General features: G+C 48.2%; 1 protein-coding gene across 5 annotated transcripts in view; it reads left to right on the top strand.

Moving 5' to 3' along the window:
• The window catches only part of DUSP16 (dual specificity phosphatase 16), a 76,207-nt gene that overhangs the window by 27,241 nt on the left and 34,066 nt on the right, over positions 1-14,900 (top strand). For 4 of the 5 annotated variants that reach the window (XM_068162384.1, XM_068162382.1, XM_068162383.1 and 1 more), the window contains 2 exons: positions 5,717-5,794; positions 14,296-14,897. In XM_068162384.1, coding sequence (XP_068018485.1) covers positions 14,667-14,897 — 231 coding nt within the window. In that variant the 5' untranslated portion in view covers positions 5,717-5,794; positions 14,296-14,666. Of the gene's footprint in view, positions 1-4,205; positions 4,292-5,716; positions 5,795-14,295; positions 14,898-14,900 lie in introns of those variants that run through there. The other variant, XM_068162385.1, reaches the window with a different exon arrangement.

The following is a 14,900-nucleotide window of genomic DNA, read 5'->3' as shown; positions in this document are numbered from 1 at the left end:
CCTAAAGGAAGGCTGCAGAGGGACTTTTCAGGACAGTGTCTAGAGACAGGACAAGGGAGAATGGTTTGAAGCTGAGGGAGAGCAGGGCTAGACTGGATCTTAGGAAGAAGTTCAGAAACAATAGGAAGTACTAAGGAACATGAAGGAGATGGATTTTATCCAATTACTTTGTTTCCTTGGACTGTCACAAGAGGATCTCTAATCTTTAGGTCTAGTGTCTAGGCAAAACCTAACCAGCCTTAGGCACTAGCTTAGCTTTGATTTCCAGGGATGAGATAAGAGGATAACAGCAACTGCCATGAACAGGATGAGCTCTTTCTTCATCCTCAGCAAGTTTGCTGAGGAAGGCCACAAAGATGATCCATAGGCTGGAGCACCTCTGCTATGAGGACAGGCTGAGATGCAGGACTTGTTTTGCCTGGAGAAGACTCCAGGGGGACCTTAGATCTGCCTTCCAATCTCTGAAGGGAGCCTCCAGGAAGGCTGCCCAGGGAGGCTGTGACTGCCCCTCGCCTGGGGTTGTTGAAGGGTAGGTTGGATGAGGCCTTGAGCAGCTGAGTCTAGTTGAGAGGTGTCCCTTCCCATGATGGGGAGGTTGGAGGAGATGAGCTCTGAGGTCCCTTCCAACCTGAGCTATTCTAGGACTCTCTGTAATGCCGGCATCTATTGGTCTCAGCGTGCCTTCCTTGATGCTCCTGTGTGCTTCTATCACTAGGTACTATACCCTTTTCACAATACTTGTTTTGGTTTCAGTCTGCAGAGGGTTTTTTTAAATGAATTTGACATTAGCTGTAATAAATGCTTATTTATATTTACATTTTTAACCTCCAAGCTGTTTCCCTGTGCAGCCCACAGGACGTGCAGGCAGCACCGAGCAGTGCTGTGTTTTCAGACACAAGCAGGAAGAAACAAAGTATTAATGTTGACAGTTCAAAAAAAATGCAAGAAATTCCTTCCAAACTTTCTCATGCCCTGGTGTGAAGGGGTTGAATGTGGATGTTGTCTTCCGGGAGAGCTGGTGTCATTTCCTCAGGAGGGTGAAGGAGCAGAACCCTTTTAACCCGCAGTGTACCGCACTGTGAAGCAGGTCAGGAGCCTCTTGTTCTTCAAGGAGTTTGACTCACTCTGATCTTTAGTCATTCAATTTCATGTAGGAGACGAGTCATTAAAAAGCCTGTTGCAAGAAATTCACCCCTGCCTTGCCCAGAAGCTATTCTGATCTATTTCCCTAATAAAATTGCCATCATTATCCTCTGGCTTTAATCCGGCCTGCCTCTTGCACAAGGCTTCAGATGCTCCTGCTCTTTGCATTAGAGAGTGACTACAAAGCAGAGCAGCTTCTTTTTCTTTGGGTTTTAAATTTTTGGCTGCTTACTTGCAGACCCTTATTATTTGAATGTCTACCCCTTGAAATCCCTCACTAGGCAAAAAGCCTTGAGACTTCAAGGTTAACTGTTACCTGAAGACTCTGAGGTCCGTCTTGGCATCTTACACAGTATCACACACTATCACAGTATCACCAAGGTTGGAAGAGACCTCAAAGATCATCAAGTCCAACCTGTCACCACAGACCTCACGACTAGACCATGGCACCAAGTGCCACGTCCAATCCCCTCTTGAACACCTCCAGGGATGGTGACTCCACCACCTGCCTGGGCAGCACATTCCAATGGCGAACGACTCTCTCGAAGTGAAGAACTTTCTCCTCACCTCCAGCCTAAACTTCCCCTGGCACAGCTTGAGACTGTGTCCTCTTGTTCTGGTGCTGGTTGCCTGGGAGAAGAGACCAACTACCTCCTGGCTACAACCTCCCTTCAGGTAGTTGTAGAGAGCAATGAGGTCACTCCTGAGCCTCCTCTTCTCCAGGCTAAACAACCCCAGCTCCCTCAGCCTCTCCTCACAGGGCTGTGCTCAAGGCCTCTCCCCAGCCTCGTTGCCCTTTTCTGGACATGTTCAAGTGTCTCAATGTCCTTCTTACACTGAGGGGCCCAGAACTGGACACAGTACTCATGGTGTGGCCGAACCAATGCAGAGTACAGGGGCACAATGGCTTCCCTGGTGCTGCTGGCCACACTATTCCTAATGCAAGCCAGGATGGCATTGGCCTTCTTGGCCACCTGGGCACACTGCTGGCTCATGGGAGGCCTATGCTTGTGGCACCCAGAACTAAACCCAGTGCTCAAGCTTTGGCCTCAGCAGGGCCCAGTACAGAGGCACCATTGCTGCCCTACTCCTGCTGGACACACTGGGTTTGGTAGAGGCCAGGATGCCCTCAGCCTTCTTAGCCACCTGGGCACTACTGGCTCATGTTCAGCTGCCCACCAGCACCCCCAGATCCTTTTCCAACAGACTGCTTTCCAGCCACTCTGCCCCAAGCCTGCAGCATTGCTTGGGGTTGTCGTGACCCAAGTGCAGGACATGCTTGACTATTAAGTCTCTCTCTGGCTTCTAGGTTGCTTGATGCAGCAGCACTGCATAGCTGTGGGAGGAACAGCTCCCTGTGACCTGACTGGGTGGGTTCATTTGGTTGTTTAGGGAAGGCCCTAAGCAAGAGAGGAGAACAAAAGGCTTGCACTGCTAAATCCAGCAAACAGAAAAGGGTATTTCAGAAAGGCCTGGAGGACTTCTCCTTTGCCAGCAGTGAGTAAAAAGGCAAGTTCACATCCTCTTGTAGTTGCCTCCAATTGAAAGTGTGCATACTGCTTTTCCTAAAGTCAGCAGAAAAATTCTGGCCTCTTCACGATGAGAGAAGTTTGCTTTAAGCTTTTGCCTGAGCTCAGGTAGCTGAGGTTTCCACTTTGAACCTGGGTGATTCATTCATACTGCACTTCATGGCAATGTGGTATGCTCTCTCTCTCCCCCTTCTTAACCACCAAAGCTAAAGGAGGAGGGGAGATATAAAATGTTTCTGAAAATTACAGGAAATGTCTGCTCCTTTTTAACAGCATTGCCAGGGAATTTCCAAGTGCACTAAGTGCTTGGGGCTCAGCTTGCAGCAGCTCAGCCTTCAATCACCAGCAGATTCTGTTCTGAAAACGTGACACCTCCTTCCAGTAAGCCCTGCTGAAATGAAGTATCTGCTTTGTTTCTCAACGGCTCTTCAGCAGAATTCATTGTGCCCAGTGGTGAAATGAGGGCTCTGGGGGGGGCTTCTTTAAACTCCTGATTTTCTTCCAGTCACGAAAGTGGGAAAAACAGCGTATGGCTTGCTGAGGTGGTAGCTAGCTCATCTGGAAGGACTTTGGAGATGTTCCAGTGAGTGTGAAGAGTACCTGGCAGTTTTCAGAGAAGCTTCAGAAACAATAGGAAGTACTAAGGAACAAGAAGGAGATGACTTTCATCCCAGTGCTTTATTTCCTTGGGCTGTCACAAGGTGATCACTGGTCTTTGGGTCTAGTGTCTCAGTAGAGCCTAACCAGCCTTAAGCACCAGTTTAGCTTTGATTTCCAGGAATGAGGTAAGAGGATAACAGCAACTGTTATAAGCAGGATGAGCTCTTCATCCTCAGCAAGTTTGCTGAGGAGGGCCACAAAGATGATCCATAGGCTGGAGCACCTCTGCTATGAGGACAGGCTGAGATGCAGGACTCGTTCTGCCTGGAGAATACTCCAGGGGGACCTTAGAGCTGTCTTCCAATCCCTGAAGGGATCCTCCAGGAAGGCTGCAGAGGATCTTTTCCTGAGGGTGTCTAGAGACAGGAAAGGGGAAAGCTTGAAGCTGAGGGAGAGCAGGGTTAGACTGGATCTGAGGAAGAAGTTCTTCAGTAGGAGGGTGGTGAGACTCTGAACAGGCTGCCCAGGGAGGCTGTGGCTGCCTCCTGCCTGGAGGTGCTGAAGGCCAGGTTGGATGAGGCCTTGAGCAGCCAAGTCTAGTTGAGAGGTGTCTCTGCCCAGGGCTTAGGTTGGAGTAGATGAGCTCTGAAGTCCCTTCCAACCTGAGCCATTCTGGGATCCTGCATTGCCTTCTGCTTGGCATCTGCTGCTAGGAGAACAAGCAAGGGAGAACTGGTGAGCCTATTTCTGGAATTCAAAAGGGTATCTGCCAGCTGGAGCAGGTAGTGGGAGAAACAGACCTGTCACAGTCTTCAACAGATGTCCTTTGCCCTGCTGCTCTCCCACACATACACCTGTGTGCAAATGATGGACAAGTGAGAAGATCTCCAGGCTAGGACCTTCTAGTGATAAAGAAGGAGATGTCCATGCCAGAGAGCAGAGGGTGTTCTGGGTGGCAAGCTCGTCACTCCTCTGTCTGAAGCACTCCAGCCCCATATTCCGCTGTTGGCATTCTCAAGGTTTGTGGAAGTTTCCCAATGAGGGAGGCAATGCTTGCAACTCTTTTTTTTCTTATGAGATGCCCTGGGTCTGGAAATTGTTCCCTGAGTGGTGTTGTGTGCTCAGCCCTTTGCTGCAGTGACTCTTTGTGGTTGTTGTATCATTTACTACGTGGTGCAGAGCCACTCCTGGGCTGTGTAATGAGGCAGGGCTTGGCAAGAAGTGATCATCATGGGTTGGGTTACAGCAATTCAGTGGAGCTGTCATCTCTTGATAGTGATGGTTTGAATCATGTTTTTAGCTGCCTAGGAAACAGTTTGCAACTGACACTATGGTTATTTTTGCTTCTTGATGTGAAGGTTGTAATTTAATTTGTCCATGTATGAACAGCAGGTGTCTGGCATGAAAGCTCTGTGTGTATGACTATGTAATGATGGGGGGCACCAGGGCTGCCAGTTTCCAGTGTTGGATATTTTTAGCATATGGAGGAATGGGATTAATTACCTGAGATGGACCTGATGGAGCAGGTCCAAAGGAGGGCCACAAAGATGATCAGGGGGCTGGAGCACCTCTGCTATAAGGCCAGGCTGAGGGAGCTGGGGTTGTTTAGCCTGGAGAAGAGAAGGCGCCAGGCAGATCTAATAGCAGCCTGCCACTACCTGAAGGGGGCTACAAGAAAGCTGCAGAGGGACTGTTTGCAAAGGCCTGCCGGGACAGGGCAAGGGGCAGTGGTTTGAAATGAGAGCAGAACAGATTTAGATTTGACGTGAGGAACAAGTTCTTTAGCGTGAGGGTGCTGGAACACTGCAACAGGTTGCCCAGGGAGGTAGTTGAGGCCCCATCCCTGGAGTTATTCAGGGTGAGGCTGGACAATGCTCTGAGCAACCTGATCTAGTGGGGGATATCCTGCTGACTGCAGGAGGGTTGGACTGGAGGTCCCTTCTGACCCAAACCATTCTATGTTGTGTTTGTCCATGCAGAATACAGCTGCAATTTGGCTTAACTATGGCAGCCTCCCACATTAACAGGCACTGAACCAGACTGTGTGAATGGGCTTGAAATGATGCAAATACTATTTACAGATTCATTTTCTAGCAGGGTGATGTGTCAAATTGTTTGGAAGGCTGCTGTTAGTTGTTTGGGTGGGGGTTGTTTGTTTGCTTCTTGTTTATTTTAACTATCCAGCCTTTTTATTTCATTTTAAAGATAGTGGAGAGATTTGCTTTGCTGTGGTGGTGTTTGGATTGATTTGAGAAAATCAGGATAACATCACTTTGTATTTCAGAGCCTTTTCACCTAGGTTTTCCCGTGTTTGTGAGAGTTTTACAGCAAACAGTTTCACTGAAAGAGTAAAATTCATTTGCTGGGTTGTTGGTTGGTTGGTTGGTTGTTTTTTTGGGGGTCTTGTAATAAGGATTTTGTATTTTTTTTTCTCTTATGTTTAGGTATTTCCCTCTGCTGGCTTTTCAATGTGGACCACCCTCTATCCTGCTCTGCCTATTCAGATTCTGTCTTACATGTGGGTAAGTAATTGCCTTTGACACAAACCAGTAATGAATTCATATAAAAGTCCTCCCAGGAGTTTCAGTTGCTTTGACTTGGAAATCATAAAAGGAGAATCAGCTCTTAAAACTCCATTTGTGCTTTTCCTGGTTGCCTTGGTGTCTCAGGCAGTAGGAAACTCAAAATATTCTCTATTCCAGTATTTGTCTGGAATGGATTAGGTAAGATTTCATTCTGGGTGACACAGAACTGTATGCTGTGAGCCTGCAATGAAAGTGTATTTGAAATGCAAAGACCTTCTTGCTTGTATGGATGGAGAAGGGAATCACAGAATCATTCAGGCTGGAAATGGGATCATCAAATCCAACCACTAACCCTGCTGTACAAAATTCACCCCTAAACCGTATCCCCAAGCACCACATCCCAGTGATCTTTAAACACATCCAGGGTTGGTGACTCCACCACCTCCCAGCACGTTCCAATGCCTGACCACCGCTCTTGCAGGGAAAAAAATTGTCCTCATGTCCAGCCTCAGCTTCCTGTGGTGCAGCTTGAGGCCATTCCCTCTTGTTCTGTCACTAATGACCTGTGGGAAGAGATCAGCCCCTACCTCTCTACAACATCTTTTCAGGTAGTTGTAGAGCGTGATGAGGTCTCCTCTTCTTCAAACTAAACAGCCCAAACTCCCTCAATCACTCCTCATAAGATTCATTCTCCAGGCCCTTCACCAGCTTCATTGCCCTCCTCTTTGCACCTGCTCCAGCCCCTCGATGTCTTTCTTGTATGGAGGTGCCCAAACTGAAACCAGCACTCAGGGGTGGCCTCAGCAGTGCTGAGTACAGGGGGAATATCCCTGCCTGCTCCTGCTGGTCACCCCATTGCTGCTCCAAGCCAGAAGGCCATTGGCTTTCTGTGCCACCTTTCTGTTGGACAACTTTCCAGCCACTCTGCCCCAAGCCTATAGCATTGCCTGGGGTTGTCGTGGTCTAAGTGCAGGACCTGACACTTGGCCTTGACAAAGCTCATCCCATCCCCAGCTAAAGTCTCTGAGCTGTTGAACAGAGTGATGTAACATCACAAGAGCAGGCTCTGCCACTGCCCATGAGCTCACCTTCTGTCAGTCAGGCTTTCCTGCTGTAATGCTTTATAAATGTTTATTGTTCCACAGTGAATGTCAAAGGTTGGCTTCTTGGCAAATGGAAGCGATGATTATCTCTGTTTATTGCTCGGTGTTGGTGATTGGGCATGGATGATATTTACAAGAAGATTGCAAGTGTTTGAGGGCTGTGTTGAGTAAGTCAGCAAAATGTGGTGTTTTGGTGGTGTGTTTTTTGGGTTTGTTTTGCTGGTAGAACACAAGAGAGTATTTCCACTGCCACTGTTTGTATGGCAAGCAGTGGCTTACTGTTCTCTACAGAGAAGGTCCGTTCGTGCTGTCTAACCCTGGTAGAGCACTGCTGATGTTGCTGAGCAGAAGGTGTAGAAAAAGAGCAAGCTTCAAAATCTAAACTGAAAGTCTTCTATGCATCTTATTCATGGGAAGTTGATTCCTTTCATGACTCCCTCTCTCCATGTCTCAGTTTTCAGATTGGTGAGCACAGTGCAGTGGGGTGACTTTTTGTTAGGGCTAGTAATCAAAACTGAGTAATTGGTCAAGTAGGATGAAGGTCAGAAGAGTACTGAACAGAAAATTCCTGTCTTTTTCCAGTGGGTTATGCTTGTACAACATGAAATACAAAATGCACTTGGCTGCCCTTTCTGCAGGGAAGTGAAAATGAGCACTGTCCATTTTGGCTGCAGGTAAAGATCTAAAGTACAGAGGCACTGAAAGCAAAGAGAAAGAAGCAGTCATTCTGGTCATACAGGCAAGCAAGGGAAAGGAGGGGGAAGTTGTGCCTCTCTGGTATGAACACAGTACCTAAGTGCAATTAACCCCCCATATCTCTAGCCTTCTATTTCCTGGTGACTTCCTTGCTGCTCTTTACTCCTTTATCACTGTGGAGAGTGTACGGGATCATAGTATCAGTCAGGGTTGGAAGGGACCACAAGGATCATCTAGTTCCAACCCCCCTGCCATGGGCAGGGACACCTCACACTAGATCAGGCTGGCCAGAGCCTCATCCAGCCTGGGCTTAAACACCTCCAGGGACAGGGCCTCAACCACCTCTCTGGACAATCCATTCCAGGGCTTCACCATTCTCATGGTGAAGAACGTCCTCCTCATGTCCAGCCTGAATCTCCCCACCTCCAGCTTCATTCCATTCCCCCTAGTCCTATCATTACCTGAGATCCTGAGAAGTCCCTCCCCAGCCTTCTTGTAGGCCCCCTTCAGATACTGGAAGGCCACTGGAGGGATAGTGGGGGATAGTCCATGTTCTTCCACCCCACCAAGCAATGTGAAGAAAATAATGGGCTTGTGAGATGATGACACTTGAATCACGTGAAAACACAAAAGACACCCTCATTCTCTCCAGCTGAGCAACACCAACCCTGGCTAACAGAGCTCTTCTAAGGTACAGGGATTTGCCCAGGGAGGTGGTGGAGTCACTGTCCCTGGAGGTGTTAAAAAAAGGATTGGATGTGGCACTTGGAGCCATGGTTTAGTTGTCAGGAGGTGTTGGATTTTAGGTAATAGGTTGGACTTGATGATCTCTGAGGTCTTTTCCAACCTGGTTGATTCTATGATTTGTAACCTCCTGTGTGTCCTTCCCAGTGGCAGGCAAGACCTAGGCTTCTTGTACCCTCAGTTGCATTTTATTTCTCAGGCTTGACATTGTCTTACAGAGTTGATCTCAGAAATGGATTGACTTACTTGCTGAATTCAGAAGTATAGACACTCCTCACTGTCTCTTACAAATCTTACTTCCCCTGTGTTCCATAGACACTTTGTGTTTCTCTGCTGATAAGTGGCAACTTGAGCAGGGACAGTTCCTCTCTCTCCTTGTCACTCAGTCCCTAGTAGCATGCATACATTCCAAGCACCTGTCCAGAACAACTTCTGCTTCAGTCTCAGGCTGATGAGAGAGTGCTATGGCTGTCATACATGTTGAGAGGGGAAAACACCCTGAAGGAATGGGAATTCACCCTGTGACCTCCTAGACCAGGAGTTGTTCTCTGCTGCAGAGGTTTATCCAGCCTTGTTTTTTGAGTATCACATGTGACTGTGCTAGGAGGGCCTGCTGCTGATGGTATTGGCACTGGCAGCTCACACTGCCAAAGTGCCAGTGATGACACTGAAGCCAAAGAGTCCTTTGCAAACAGCTGATGTGACAGCAGTGGCATGTGTCCTGCAGTTCAGGCTCTCCTGCTTCTGGTTTGATTCAGCTTTTGGGTTTCTTTCATGTGCCAGTGCTCATTCTGAGAAACATGAAAGGGGATTTGACTGGAGGGAGAGAGATTTCTTCCTTCATATCTGCATCTGTGTGCCTCTAGAAAGCAGAGAAGACACCTTTAAAATAAAACAAGCAACTCTTGCAGGTGTCTCAGGCTGAGCAGGGAAAAGGTTGCTCTTCAGGACCTTCTCATGTTCAGGTGCTGGAAAGTGCTTTTGTTGGTGTTTTGCCCTGCCGCAGTGACGTATGTGGGAGTACTGCTGCAGGCACCTGACAAAGCAGCCATTGGTGATGTCAGGAACAAAACTGCTGAGTGTTTATGACACCAAGGTTCAGCTTCCCAAGGTTGTCCTCTTATGTGAGGCGGAAGTCTGTTAGCTGTTGTAAGAAGGCTTCTTAAAGCTCTCTGCTAGTTCCCAAGTAGAATTAGAACGTTGTTCTGGAAATGGTAGAAATGTACTCTCACTACAGCTGCCTAAATGTACTCTCACTACATCTGCCTCTTTCAAAATAGTTGCTATCAAAGGAGCCAAAGGCTGAGAGAAACTGCAGGTGGTGTGCTGTGATGGAAGGGAATTGCTTGGAGGCAAAGTGGTAGAACTAGAAATTGGGAGTCCAGGCAAAATGTGAGTTGGTGACTGAATCATCACTTGCACATATTAAATGTCAGGCTTCCGGTTATGTGGTTGCCTGCTTCCCTCCATCTAAGGCACCTGGGATGGGGACAGGAATCCTTGAAGCAAAGAGAAATCCTGTAGTTTGTGGCAGCAGTGGGAGACCCACTGTTGTTTGTATGGGAGATCACAGAAGCACAGAATGGTAGGAGTTGGAAGGGGCCTCTAGAGATCAAGTCCAATCCCCCTGCTTAAGCAGGTTCACCTAAAGCAGGTTGCACAGGAACATGTCCAGGTGGAGTTTGGAAGTCTCCAGAGAAAGAGAGCATTTCTGGGCAGCCTGGTCCAATCCCCTCAAAGTGAAGAAGTTTTTCCTTAAGTTCAAGTGACACATCCTGTGTTCTAGTTTGTACCCATTGTCCCTTGTCCTGTCACTGGATACCGCTGAAAATAGCCAGCTCCATCCTCTTGACCTCCATGCTTTAGATATTGATAAGCATTAATCAGATCCCCTCTCAGTCTTGTCTTTTCCAGGCTAAAGAGCCCCAGGTCTCTCAGCCTCTCTTATAAAGAGAGATGCTCCAGTGCCCTAATCATCATGGCCTTCCCTCCACTGGCCTCTCTCCTGTGTTGGCCTGTCCCTCTTGAATTCTCTGCCTACTAACCACACCCCTTCTAACACACCCCAGGATGCCACTGGCCTTCAAGACATTACATTCTGCAAAAGCTACAGCTTCACTTCAAGAGCCCAAAGAGAAAACTGAAGGAAACTTCATTTCATGCCAGTCTGATGGAGCAGTGCAAGAAGAGCTGGAGGTTTCCCATGGACAGCCATGAGGTTTTCTCTTTGCCCTCACTCTAATGCTACAGAGCCAGAGCTCTTAAGCTATCAAAAGACTCTGCCATTATGCAAGGGGATGAGAAAAGTGAAACTTGATGACTGTGTCCATTCCCCCCCCCAAGCTTTATCTTTTTTTTCAGATTTCTTGTAACGTGTCCTGTCATGAATTGTGGTCTCAGAGGCTGCCAGATACCAACCCCACTGAACTCAAAGAAAACTTTTCCACTGGCTCTAGTGGGAATTGGCTTCAGCTCCCTTGTGAGCTAGACAGTTTGTTCGTGAGCTAGACAGTTTGTTTTGATGGGTAAATGGCTGACTTAAAGGCCAAGTAATAACAGGAAAATAAAGCAGCTGACAAACTACAGAACTCCGAAGAGGAGAATGTTAAAAACACACAAACTTCAATCTGCAACTTTCACTTTGGGTGTATTTCTTAGTTTCTAAATGCTTGCTGTCTCAGATTTCAATCTACTTTGCTAGAATTGTGTTTCAGAAGGTTCTTCAGAATTCAAACTAGTGAGGTGTCCTATGAGGACAGACTGAGGGAGCTGGGGCTGTTCAGTCTGGAGAAGAGGAGGCTCCCAGGAGACCTTATTGTGGCCTTACAGTATCTGAAGGGGGCTACAAGAAAGCTGGAGAGGGACTTTTTATGGTGTCAGGGAGTGATAGGACTGGGGGGAATGGAACAAAGCTAGAAATGGGTAGATTCAGATTGGATGTTAGGAAGAAATTCTTCCCCATGAGGGTGGTGAGAGACTGGCACAGGTTGCCCAGGAAGGTGGTGGAAGCCTCATCCCTGGAGGTTTTGAAGGCCAGGCTGTATGTGGCTGTGAGCAGCCTGATGTAGTGTGAGGTGTCCCTGCCCATGGCAGGGGGGTTGGAACTGGATGCTCCTTGAGGTCCCTTCCAACCCTAACCATTCTATGATTCTAAGTGGTCTTCTGTTTTCATTCTCTCTGTTTCTGGTACTGTCAGACTTTGGGACTCCTCTTTGGGACCTTTCTAAACAAGAGAACCTGGCAGCCTCCTACTTTAAGTAAGTACTAGAGTTCTCATAGATTCATGGAACGTTTTGGGTTTGAAGAGACCTTAATGATCATCCAGTTCCAACCCTGCTGCTGTGGGCAAGAACACCTTCCACTAGCCCAGGCTGCTCAAGGCCTCATCCAGCCTGGCCTTGAACACCTCCAGGGAGGGGGCATCCACAACTTCCCTGGGCAACCTGTTCCAGTGTCTCACCACTTTCACTGTCAAGAATTTCTTCCTAATCTCCAGTCTAAATCTGCCCTCCTCAAGCTTCAATCCATTCTCTCTCGTCCTGTCCCTACAAGCCCTAGTCAAAAGCCTCTTTCCAGCTTTCATGTAGCCCCCTTCAGGTACTGGAAGGCTGCTACTAGGTGTCCTTGAAACCTTCTCTTCTCCAGGCTGAGCACCCCCAGCTCCCTCAGCCTGTCCTCATAGCAGAGCTGCTCCAGCCCCTGCTTATATGTGTGGCTGTCCTCTAGGCCAACTCCAGCAGGTCCATGTCCTTCCTGTGTTGAGGACTCCAGAGCTGTATCCTCCTACTCTGCTTCTGTTGACCAATACTTTGCTGAGAGCTGCTTGAAGACAGACTCAGCCTTGCACAAGAAATGTTGCCTTAGCTTTGCTGGCCTGAAATTGCTTCCCCAACCAGGAAAGGGAAATGCTTGTGAAACACACACAGGGAAACCTGGTTTCTTGCTTGGCTGCCTTTTACCCTCTACTAATCTGAGCCCAGATTTCTCACTTCCAGTCTGCCACACTAAGGAGGTGAGGAACTCTGTCCGACTTGTCCTTTTATACACCAGCTCTCACCCGTGAGCTCTGCAACTTCCACTGAAGAAGTCACCACCCTCAGATATCCCCTGTTGTACTGAGTGCTGGGGCAGCTGAAAGTGTGCCTTCTGTTTCCTCCAGTGTGGTTTTTCACATCCTTAAGCAGGCTGTCTCTCTCAAAATCTGTGATTGCACCAAGAGGCCAAGTTTTGAACTGTGAGGGCAAAGCAAGTTGACTCATGTTTGCTGTTATGTCTGTGGCTGCAAAAGTGCAGTCAAATCTCTTGTGGTGGCTCCTTTGAGGAGTATTCCTACAGGGCCTTGTTCCATCAAAGTGTATTTTTTGAGTCTCTGAAAAGCCTGAGGACAGCTGTGAGGCAGGAATACAAATCAGTGGTGAGGAACATCAGGTTTTTCTGCTGCTCTGCTGCTGCCATTTGAACAGATGTGGTTCAGGTGTTGTCAGGCTCTAATCTTACAGAGGTGCAGTGTGCTTCAGATATTATTTGGCATGTGTGAAAAGTGCCCTGCACCTCTTTGTAACTGTCCCACCTGATCCAGAAGAGCCAGAGACGGTGCTCACTGCTGTGCCTCTCAGCAGTGTGTTCACAGGCTCACAGGATGTTAGGGGTTGGAAGGGACCTCTGGAGACCATGGAGCCCAACCCCCCTGCCAGAGCAGGACCATGGAATCTAGCACAGGTCACACAGGAACACATCCAGATGGGGCTTGAAAGTCTCCAGAGAAGGAGACTCCACAACCTCTCTGGGCAGCCTGTTCCAGTGCTCTGTGACCCTCACATAGAGGTGGAACCTCCTGTGCTGTAGTTTCTATCCATCGCCCCTTGTCCTATTCTAGGGTGCAAGTGAGCAGAGCCTGTCCCCTCCCTCCTGACACCCAGCCCTCAGATATTTAGAAACATCTATTAAACCCCCTCTCAGTCTTCTCTTCTCCAGACTAAGCTTCAGCTGGGTCTCTCAACCTCTCCTCACAGGGCAGCGCTTCGGTCCCTTAGTCATCCTTTTAACTCTCTGTTGGTCCCTCTCAAGTAGATCTCTGTCCCTCCTAGACTGGGCAGCCCAAAACTGGATGCAATATTCCAGGTGAGGTCTCCCCAGTGCAGAGTAGAGGAGGAGGAGAACCTCACTCGATTTGCTGGACACACTCTTCTTAATGCACCCCAGGATCCCACTGGCCTTCTTGGCCACAAGGTCACATTGCTGGCCCGTGCGGAACTTCCTCCCCACCAGGATTCCCAGTTCCTTCTCCACAGAGCTGCTCTCTGGGCCTGCTCTCTAAGTGTTCATGAGGCCTCTCTTCTGTGTCTAATAATTAATTCAAACACCATGCTTGTGTCCTGGTGTTCATCTTGTCCTTCTTGTTTCTCTTTGTCCATGTTCTCCAAGGAGAGAGGTGGACCTAAGCTTTGCCCTTTCTTTTTCACACTTTGAGTTCCCTGACTTGCAGAGCTGGTTTGTGAAACACTTTCCAAAGCCTTGATCTTTGAAAATCTTCCATCTTAACTCATTTTACAACTTGGTGAAGTGCTGAAATGCATTTAATTAGTTTTTGCTATTGAAAGAAGCACCATGATTTAGTGCAGTATCTCTTCATTATATTCTGACAAAGTCTGGTGGAGAGGCAGAGCTAGTGGCAACAAAAGTCTGCAATTAAGGCAGGGTATGCTGCCTGAAATCCAAGATAATTGCCCAGGCAAGATCATTGGAATAGATTCAGAGGCTGTGCTTGCAAATACTCTCACTAGGTGTTTGGCACAGGCAGCAGAGAGGGGAGCTTCTCAGGAGTGTATGTATTGGCTGGTACAGATCACTGTGCAGCTAGCCACACAGCTCAGTGTTTTCTTCTGGAAATTTTCATGGCCTCATCTGTTTTTTCTTGGGTTTTGTTTTGTTTTTCTCCTCTTCCCCCTCTTCCAGGCTCTCAGTCCAGTGTAAGGCTGATGGGTGGGAGCAAAGGTAAAGAATGATGTTACGCAGCAGCAGCCAGAAAGCATCTTTTGTGTGAAGTGTGAAATGGCTGCTCCATAGCCACCTCCTGCTGAATCAGATGTGAGGGGCTGCTTTGTGGAGTGAGCCCTCTCTCCCAGCACATCCCCTGCAAGCAAGAGGAAGCCCTCAGCTGAAGAGCTCTTTGCTGGAAATGGATTTCACCTCGCTTTTGCCGGTCACCAGCAGCATGACCTCATACACCGCTGGTACAATGCTGTGGCTAAGCCTTTGAGTACACAGCCATTACATCACCGCAGCAAATCGGGGAGGGAGGTGCTGGGAGAGGCCTCATTGCTGTCATGGCTGATGAGATGATCAGGACTCAACTCATGGTGGCTGAGAAGTTGGTGGCTTTGCTGGAGGGAGGCACAGAAAAATTGCTGCTGATTGACAGCCGCCCCTTCGTGGAGTACAACACGTCCCACATCCTGGATGCCATCAACATCAACTGCTCCAAGCTGATGAAGAGGAGGCTGCAGCAGGACAAAGTTTTGATTACAGAGCTCATTCAGCACTCAGCAAAACACAAGGTA

Source organism: Melanerpes formicivorus, unplaced genomic scaffold, assembly GCF_026170545.1.
Source record: "Melanerpes formicivorus ecotype bairdi unplaced genomic scaffold, bMelFor1.0.p_v2 SCAF_64, whole genome shotgun sequence".
NCBI classification, from domain to species: Eukaryota; Metazoa; Chordata; class Aves; order Piciformes; family Picidae; genus Melanerpes; species Melanerpes formicivorus.
This window is presented reverse-complemented; position numbering and strand designations above follow the sequence as displayed.